Here is a 9,503-nt window from a genome sequence, read left to right as displayed (position 1 = left end):
GATTTTGAAATATAAAAATAAAATTATATTTTATTATTTTTTTTCATCGCTCAAAATAAGCGTCACACTTGCGGAAGCCAATATACCCGCCGAAACGCCGTGCATTTATCGAGACTTTCAACCCCAGGTAGGCCAATTATGGATCTTCGGATCCACATTATGTCAGCAGCTGTTCTCCACCGTGAACTATGTTAAAAACAAACACCGCTCACGCCTCACAGATGACAGTTTACAGTCCTGCGTAAAGATGAAAGCCCCGATTTGCAGACGCTGTGCGCAGAGGTTCGGGACCAGAAGTCTCATTGTAAACATATCACGGCAGACCCGACGATGTTTGCATGAACATGCTTTTCAGCATCTCTTTATTGACCACTTTTCACACACGGTTGCTGTACGCATACAGCCGGCTGTAGCTTTTCAGCTCACAGCCCGACATATAGGCCTACCAACAACAGCACAGATAGCGCAGACTTTAAGGCGGCGAGGCGTGATTGCGGGTGCTGCTCAGGTGCGTCCGACTCCCATTCAGCGGCACTGCAGACCACGCCCCGCCACACACATTAACAAGGTAAAATAGATATTTAGGCAGAATTTTGCAAATATCTATTATTTTTAGCGGCATAGTGCTTTTTTTCCAATTACTTTTTAAAAGGGTGGCGGCTCACAACAGTTTTTGTTTGCTACATGGATCATTTTAGTTCAGCTCGGTGTCTTTCCTTTTGTTATATTTCTTTAAGAGTTCAAAATGTGTTAATTACATAAATAAAATGTAATTTTCTCTGTAGCACTTCATGGATTTTATAAGCAACACACCTTAGTTGCTCTGTGGATTCTTTTAAAAAAGCAGTTAAAAACTTTTCTGTTCAAACAAGCCTTTTGTTGATCTACGTATTTTATATTCTTTACATTATTTACATTTGATCTTTTACATTGTGTATAATGTCTATTGATTGTATTGTTTATTTTAATATTTGTGTACAGCGCTTTGTGACTGCCTGTCTGTGAAAAGCGCTTAATAAATAAACTTTACTTACTTACTTTAGTTGTTCACACAAAGGTAAAAAACAATCTAAACAGTGTTATCTTCATTTTAGATTTCAAAAAGTATTTGCGGCTCCCAGTGTTTTCTTTTGCGTGGAAACCGGGTCCAAGTGGCTCTTTGGGTGTTAAAGGTTGCAGACCCCTGGTCTAGTGCCTTCTGACAAACTCCAGATGGGCTGTCATATGTCTTTTACTGGGGGAGTGGCTTAGTTCTGGCAAACTAACTGTCCTGATTGGTGGAGTGCTACAACATTGTAAAGAAGAGTGGACCAAAGATGCATCCAACTATCTTTTTTAACAGTAATAGCCACATATTGGAAAAGCCTTTCAGACCACTGCAGTGCTATTACATTTGGTCAGTTGCAGTTACTGTCCTGAAGGAGCTGCTATTATTATATTTTTTTCAGAAAGTTGAAAAAATGGTAACTAGTGACCATAATCTATACAAAATTTTCACACTGAGAAATATTTCATTGAGTAAAAAAGATAACATGTGAATCACAATGATGCCCAACACAAAACCATTGTGGCTGATTAGGCATTGTGCATATTCTCATAATCATCATCATTATCAAAGACTTAATTCAAGTTCATTAATGCATTTTCTATCAATTTGTCCCTCAGCCACCTGGATTAATTGTTACTTGTAAAGTACACAGACATCTGACATGTGAGGAAGTACAACAGTGGCATATTTTGGGAAGTTTTATTTATATTACACACCAATACAAAGCATCTTAAATATTTTTCTGCCTTTTTCCTGGTATTACACTGTGTAGACCTCAGTTTTGTTGTTTTTAAATTGCCACCAGTGAGGCTGGGTGATACAGTGTTCAGAAGGTGAAAGATGGATGTAGGCGGCAAACATGATTCAGAGAATAACAAGTCTGAGAGAAAAGAGGCAGAGGCCTGAGCTGAGTCATTTTGCTCTGGTGTGATGTTTCTGACTGTGTGACTGAGCCGTCTTCTGCTTTCTGCTTGGGATGGTGCAAATTTCCTTTTTTAACAGGTTTTCTCTTTTTAAGCGCTGATGAATGATCACAGAACCATATCACTGTTGTCATTCACGTCACAGATACTAATAAAAACACTGTAGACTGTAAAGATGAATAAAACATGGGTATGAGTGCTGTGATGTCAACTACTCTTTGGTAGACTGCAGTTTTGAAGCATCTAGATGACATTTTAGCTCCCGTCACCTTGTTTTGTTTTATTGTTTTTGTTTGTTTTTAACCAGGCATGATGATTGATGGTACAGTGCTGTTATTAAGTATTGCTGGCAGCCTTGGGTAGCTTGGTTAGCAAGCAGTATTCATGAACTGCAAATGTGCTACCTAACAAAGTTAAAAACCAAAAATATTAGAATTTCACCAAAATTTAAGGGTAGACTTGGACATGCTATTGCTCCATTACAGAGGCACCATCATGGGACATTGCTATTAGCAACTAGCTACAACTGTTTTTCTCAGTCAAAGTAGCCTAACTTTAAGCTCTGAGAGTTCCAAACGGATTAATTGTTAAGACGGGATATATTCATTATATATATTTGGAATATAGTCCTTTTTTACCAGGGAATTGATGTTGTGGGTCCAGGTAAGATTGGCAAAGATGTGGGTACCCAAAAACCTGAAAATGGAGACAAATTACACTCGTTTGCCATTTATAATTAGAGGAGAGTGAACCTGTTTGTACCTCCTGAAGTCCATTGTGAGTTCTTTTGTTCTTTAAGCTTTGAGAGTTCCAAATGGATTCATTATGAATAGGCCAGAAGCATTATTTGTGCCAGGCTGCAAGCATGCATTTTAGTGCTGTATAGTTGGTGATTTTAACATGTCTCAATGGGGATTAACTTGTTTGATTAACTATGTGTTCCAGTAACACTGTGTTACTTCTTTATCAGCAGAAACCTGGATTGCTGCAGCGGGTTTGTCGGTTGGCTCTTCCTCTGTGGCTCCTCTTCCTCGCTCTGCTGCTCCTGGCCTTCTTGCTGCCTCTCATGGATGAAGGCAATAGCTGCTCTCTCTCTAACAACTTTGCCCGATCCTTCAACATCATGCTCCGCTACGAAGGACCTCCACCCACATAGAAGATCTCCTGTGACAACAGAAGACAACAGAAAACTCTATGATGGGCTGTGGATTATGTAGGAAATGTTGACTTGAACCTAAGACCCGACATTCCCCTGTGATTGAAGATCATGTGTAACTGTACTAGACCACAGAATCAGTCTACCCTAACTCTGCAGATCAGTCTGCAGTGCATATCTCTCTGTAACAGATCTAGTCTATAAGAACAGCACAACCTAGAGCATCATGTGTGTATGCAAACAACATTTTGCATTCTGCACTGCATGGTTAAATGCCTTCTAAGGTTTTTTACTATATGAAACCATGATCTCTTAACCATGTATAAAACTGACCATTACCATTAGAAGTATTAATTGGCACAGCAGTCATTCTTAATCTTATCATTTACAGATGTGAAGTACATATGAAGACAGGACAACAGAAAGCTTAACATCTGTAAAATACATTCCACATAGCCCTGACATCCTTTTGAGTTTGAGCTCATGACTTTTAGATTAGTTTGATTCTTTTATTTTTCATGTAGTATCATTTTTACCAGACTCGCATAAATCTAATTTTCTTACTTTGACAAATTGGAGGAGACGTGGATCAGTGCTTGTTTACCATTTGATTGGAGACTGACTGGAATTGTTTTAGTTTGACCATTTAAATCCACCAAAGAGAGATTTAGAAATTAAAACAACGATAAGCCAAAGTCGCAGTTCATACATAGAATTGTTGAACAAGAAGGCTGAAACCAAAGACTATAGCAGCAGTGCTAGGCACAGTACTTTGGCGTTTATACATTTTATATGACAAATATCTTACCATATTTCCTCAAATAAACCCTTTTCACAATTTAAAAGCTTTATTTCTAATGGTGGCCAAAGGTAGAGTCAACAGGGAGATTAAAGGCTCAAAGTACAGCCTTTATAGTAAAAGAAAAAAAATGCCCTGTAAACAAACTCAAGGTTTTTCCACTGAAGCTTCAGGACTTTTAACTTCACTTAGAACATTTTTATTATATTTGCAGACAGTCTGGGTTTTTCTGTTTTTTGCTTCATTACGGTTACTGTTTGCTTGTGTTGTGAAGTTGTGACATCATCAGTGCAGCTGACTACAGTTCCTGTGTCGATCGTCACGCTAATGCTCTGCTCATCTCATACCTGTCAAGGCCACTTTTCACAGTAATGTTTTCATTTAATTTGTCATAAAAGCAGAATAGCTAAAGGTGGTCACTCTTGGAGTAAATACAGTAGTTTGGATTAGACCGCCCTTGTATTCTGACTTCTGGGGAGGAACATGGACTCTTTAATACTGTCTTAAAAAGTCTCCAGGTCATGTCATGCTTATCTAGTTCCATTTATCTTATCTGTTTCTTAGGACAACATCTGAAATAACTGAGAATGAGAGGTGGCAGGCCATTGCAGTTGATCAAAGAAGTGGGCCTCGCTTTTAATAAAGAACAAAAGAATCTACAGCTCAGTGCACTGATGATGTCAGAATGGAGTAAAATGTGCCAAAGGGTGGATGGGTATTTTTGTGCTGGACAAGTGTTCATGTTTAATGATGTGTCGAGCTGGAAATCACTTCTCTCCTGATTTAAATTTTTATGTAATTTCTCAGAATTTATTTACATTTATCAAGTGGCAAGCCCTGCTGAAGTGTGTAAAGTGTGCATTCTAGTCCAACTTTTAACATAATTGACATTTCTAAAAAATAAATGGTGAAACCTGACTTAAACAGTAAAACTACATATATACCCCTCTGATTTGAATAGAAAAGTCTTGATTATGATTCAGTTCACGATTTCTTACTTTTTATTCTATCATATCATGGTTACAATAAGAACCTGGTTACAATAAGAGGCTCACCATATGTACAGAGTCATCTAGTGTTTATAACATTTTTGGTTATGAAACCTGAAAAAAAATGTGGGCCACATGCCACAAAAGCCTACTTTTTCTGGTATGCTATGAACCCAGTGTCACCCCTGACAGCGATTTGCTGATCATTAATGTCAAGTTTGAACTTCCACTGTGCTTCACACTAGTTTATCAGTGGAGTTTTTTATTTGATTTTTTTATTCTTCTGTTACTTATTTGAGTGATCAACAATATATTTGCTTCATGTAGCAGCTTTACACAAAAATGAAGAAAATGTGTACTACATATAATTAAAGCATCCAGTTACAAAGCCTTAAAAATTGGATTTATATAGAAACTGTTAATGGGCTGTACTTAGTACCACACATAGAAGTTACATAGTAACACAACACACCCGTGTTTCTATCATGTGTGTTCCGTTGTATGCTGAATCAACAATAACTTGTGTGGTATTGCTCCTTGCTGCACTGTTCTACTCAGTCCTATAATATGTATGCATGTATCCCTTTAGAAAAGCCTATGCAATGCCTGTCTCAAATCCCATAATCCAACCGTATGCATTTATTAATAATTTATGCAACATGTCCAATGACTTGCATCTCTTGAGCACACCTGATCTTTCAGCAACAGAGAGAGGGTAGAATATATGTTATGCAAACTTTCCTCAGATAGATGTGTTCATTATAACGATGTAGGTAAACTCTGACATGTAGGATTTACATATTGGTACATTATAGAATTAAGAAGGAAGAAGTGCTTCATATTATTCAACAGTGCTTGTAACCAGTTTTTTATTCTGTTATTAAATATTTTGTGAGGAATCATTGTGTGGTTTGTTTGGTTTTTTTTGTTGTTTTGTTTTGTTTGTATTGGGTTGAATATTTGATTAATGCTACCAACAAAGTGCCTCTATTTTTCCACTAACGTGAACATAAGAGGATAAGATAATTCAATTCAGTTTTATTTATACAGCGCCAAATCACAACAACAGTCGCATCAAGGCACTTTATATTGTAAGGTAGAGCCTACATAAGAGATATACAGAGAAAAACCCAGCAATCATAGCCTCTACACATGACAGCACTTTGGTGATAGTGGGAAGGAAAAACTCCCTTTTTGACGGGGAGAAACCTCCAGCAGATCCAGGCTCAGGGAGGGGCGGCCATCTGCTGCAACCGGATGGGTTTAGAGAAGGAAGACGGGATGTCGCAGGGGTGTGGTCTCTGGATGGTGCCAGGGAGGCGAAGAGCCAGGTGTAAGTAATTACACTGGAGTGGAACACACGGATGCTGGCAACGGTGGTCCTAGAACAGTTTGTGGAGGGCCTGCCCAGGGAAACAGCCCGCTGGCTCCATTGCCACAGACCAGGAAGCCTGGAAGCCGCGGTTACCCTCGTGAAGGATCACCTGGCTGCCTGGCCAGAGGGAGTGGTGAGCCGTAACCAGCCGGCTGGCACTGCGGAGGAAGCCTCCTAGGCCTGCCCTTGCAGAGCATACACTAATCCATTTATCTCCACTCTTCCTCCCTAGGGCCCAGAAGTGACAAATTGTTCAGAAAGAATTAACTGAAATGCTGAAAATGGGAGTGATAGAAGAGTTGCACAGTACTTGGTGTAGCCCCATAGTTTTAGTTGTAAAGAAAGATGGGTCTATACAGTTCTGTGTCGACTACCGCAAGATGAACGAGGTGTCACGGTTTTATGTGTACCCCATGCTCTGGGTCGATGAGCTCCTGGACTGGTTAGGACAGCTTAATTTTTCACCGAACTGGATTTAACCAATGGCTACTGGCAGATTCCCCTGTCTGCGAGTTTAAGAAAAAGACGGCGTTCTCCACTCCGTACGGGTTGTACCAATTTGTCACACTTCGGCTTGTTAGGAGCCCTGGCCACTTTCCAGCGCCTCATAGACCGGGTGCGGCAGCCACACACTGCATATGCTGCCACCTACCTGGATGACGTGATCATCCACAGTGACATCTGGGCGGAGCATGCGCAGTGGGTGGCCGCGGTCCTAGAGTCCATGAGGCAGGTGGAGCTCACAGCCACCCCAAAGAAATGTGCAGTTGGATGGAGGGAGGTACAGGATCTGGGGTACCACTTGGGAGATGGACAGGTGTGTCCACAGATGGAGAAAATAGCAGCTACTGCATTCTGCCTGCTCCCCAAGACCAAAAAGGAGGTGAGACAGTTCCTGGGGTTGGCTGATTACTATCACCAGTTCGTGCCTGGTTCTCGGACCTAATCAGCCTCTTGACCGATCTTACCTGAAAGGGTGCTCCAGATCTGGTCCAGTGGACAGAGGGGCATTTTTGCAGGTGAAAATGGCTATCTGTGGGGAGCCACTATTCCACACACCTAACTTTTCCCTCCCATTCATCCTGCAGACGGATGCCTTGAACACAGGGCAGGGGGGCATTTTGTCCCTGCAGGTAAGGGGGATCGACTGCCTCATTCTCTACATCAGCCAGAAACTGACAGACTGGGAAAGGAGGTACAGTACAGTCCAGAAGGAGTGCCTGGCTATCTGGTGTGCGGTCAACTCTTTTTGTTATTACCTCCTTGGATGCTCATTTACCCTCTGACCAGACCATGTGCTGCTGTAATGGCTCCACTACATTCAAAGATACCAACGCCGGATCACCCGGTGGTATCTGGCTTTACAGCCCTTTAAATGCAGGTGATCCATAGGCTGGGGGTGCAGATGGCTGTGCCTGATTTTCTGACCTGGGGGAGTAGGTCCGGCCTCAGTCGGGGTGTGTGTGGCAGGGGTGTAATCTTTCGCTCCACTGCTGTGGAGGGGTGGTGTAGTGGGCTAGAGGGGCAGTGTCAGTGAGGCTGAGGCCAGGTGGAAGGAATCACACATGTGAACTCTGTTCTTTCTTTAGTGATGCTGGAGACTGGCAGTGGAGGAAGGAGTCAACTGGACAGCTGGCCATGGAGAAAGCAAAGGTGCTGAGCTGGAAGCCTTGTGTGTGCCAGAAAGTTAAATGAAATATGTGCATTGAAGCACATATACTGGTCAAAAATGTCTTTAAGACATTTCTGCAGTTTAACTAATTGGTGTGTGTTATCTGGCTTCATAGATAGATAGAGCTGGGTGTCATCTGAATAGCAGTGAAAATGTATGCTATGTCTTCTAATGATGCTGCCTAAGGGAAGCATGTATAATGTAAACGGAATTGGTCCTAGCACTGAACCCTGTGAAACTCCATAATTAACCTTAGTGTGTGAAGAGGACTCTCCATTTACATGAACAAATTAGTCTATTAGATAGATATGATACAAACCACTGCAGCGCAGTACCTGTAATACCTACAGCGTGCTCTAATCGCTCTAATAGGATATTATGGTCGACAGTATCGAACGCTGCACTGTCTAGCAGGACAAGCACAGAGATGAGTCCACTGTCAGAGGCCATAAGAAAGTCATTTGTAACCTTCACTAAAGCTGTTTCTGTGCCGTGATGAGCTCTGAAACTTGACAGATAATTCTTCAAATTCTAAATGAATATCAGTGGTACTGAAAGTAGCTGTAAATAATGTTACTCCAAATGCTGCAGCAAGCGTCCTGACAGGGACTAGAAAGAGAGAGCAGATTTCTCCTGTTTTGGCTTCCCTTCATTGGCTCCCTGTTAAATAAAGAATTGAATTCAAAATCCTGCTCCTCACATACAAGGTCTTAAATAATCAGGCCCCATCTTATCTTAATAACCTTGTAGTACCATATCACCCTATTAGAGCACTTCGCTCTCGCACTGCAGGCTTACTTGCTGTTCCTAGAGTATTTAAAAGTAGAATGGGAGGCAGAGCCTTCGGTATTCAGGCTCCTCTTCTGTGGAACCAGCTTCCAGTTTGGATTCAGGAGACAGACACCATCTCTACTTTTAAGATTAGGCTTCAAACTTTCCTTTTTGCTAAAGTATATAGTTAGGGCTGGATCAGGTGACCCTGAATTCTCCCTTAGTTATGCTGCAATAGGTGTAGGCTGCTTGGGGATTCCCATGATGCATTGAGTATTTCTTCTTCAGTCACCTTTCTCGCTCACTATGTGTTAATAGACCTCTCTGCTGAATAATACTTGTTATTAATCTCTGTCTCTCTTCCACAGCATGTCTTTATCCTGGCTTCCTTCTCTCACCCCAACCAGTTGCAGCAGATGGCCCCGCCCCTTCCTGAGCCTGGTTCTGCTGGAGGTTTCTTCCCACTGTCACCAAAGTGCTTGCTTATAGGCGGTCATATGATTGTTGGGTTTTTCTCTGTATGTATTATTGTAGGGTCTATCTTACAATATAAAGCACCTTGAGATGACTGTTTTTGTAATTTGGTGCTGTATAAATAAAATTTAAATGAACATTTTATTGAATTGAGTAATTTTTTCTCTAATGGTTAAAATTTTAATTGTGATGACGTTCGTAAGGTCATTACTAGTTAACTGCTCCCTGACTTTTTGTCAGCCTGGCTACAGTGCTGAAGAGAAACCTGGGGTTGTTCTTATTTTCTTCAGTTAGTG

General features: G+C 41.2%; 1 protein-coding gene across 2 annotated transcripts in view; it reads left to right on the top strand.

The window, feature by feature from the left end:
* syne3 (spectrin repeat containing, nuclear envelope family member 3) overlaps nt 1-5,817 on the top strand; it is a 53,512-nt gene extending 47,695 nt beyond the window's left edge. Inside the window, exon 18 of one of the 2 annotated variants that reach the window (XM_039602936.1) lies at nt 2,945-5,817. In XM_039602936.1, the coding sequence (XP_039458870.1) occupies nt 2,945-3,127 (183 nt within the window). In that variant the 3' untranslated portion in view covers nt 3,128-5,817. Of the gene's footprint in view, nt 1-2,941 lie in introns of both variants that reach the window. The other variant, XM_031753188.2, reaches the window with a different exon arrangement.
* Nucleotides 5,818-9,503: the final 3,686 nt, after the last annotated feature.

The sequence above is a fragment of the Oreochromis aureus genome, linkage group 19, assembly GCF_013358895.1.
Source record: "Oreochromis aureus strain Israel breed Guangdong linkage group 19, ZZ_aureus, whole genome shotgun sequence".
NCBI classification, from domain to species: domain Eukaryota; kingdom Metazoa; phylum Chordata; class Actinopteri; order Cichliformes; family Cichlidae; genus Oreochromis; species Oreochromis aureus.
Note: the sequence above shows the minus strand (reverse complement) of the source record. Positions and strands in the feature narration are given on the sequence as shown.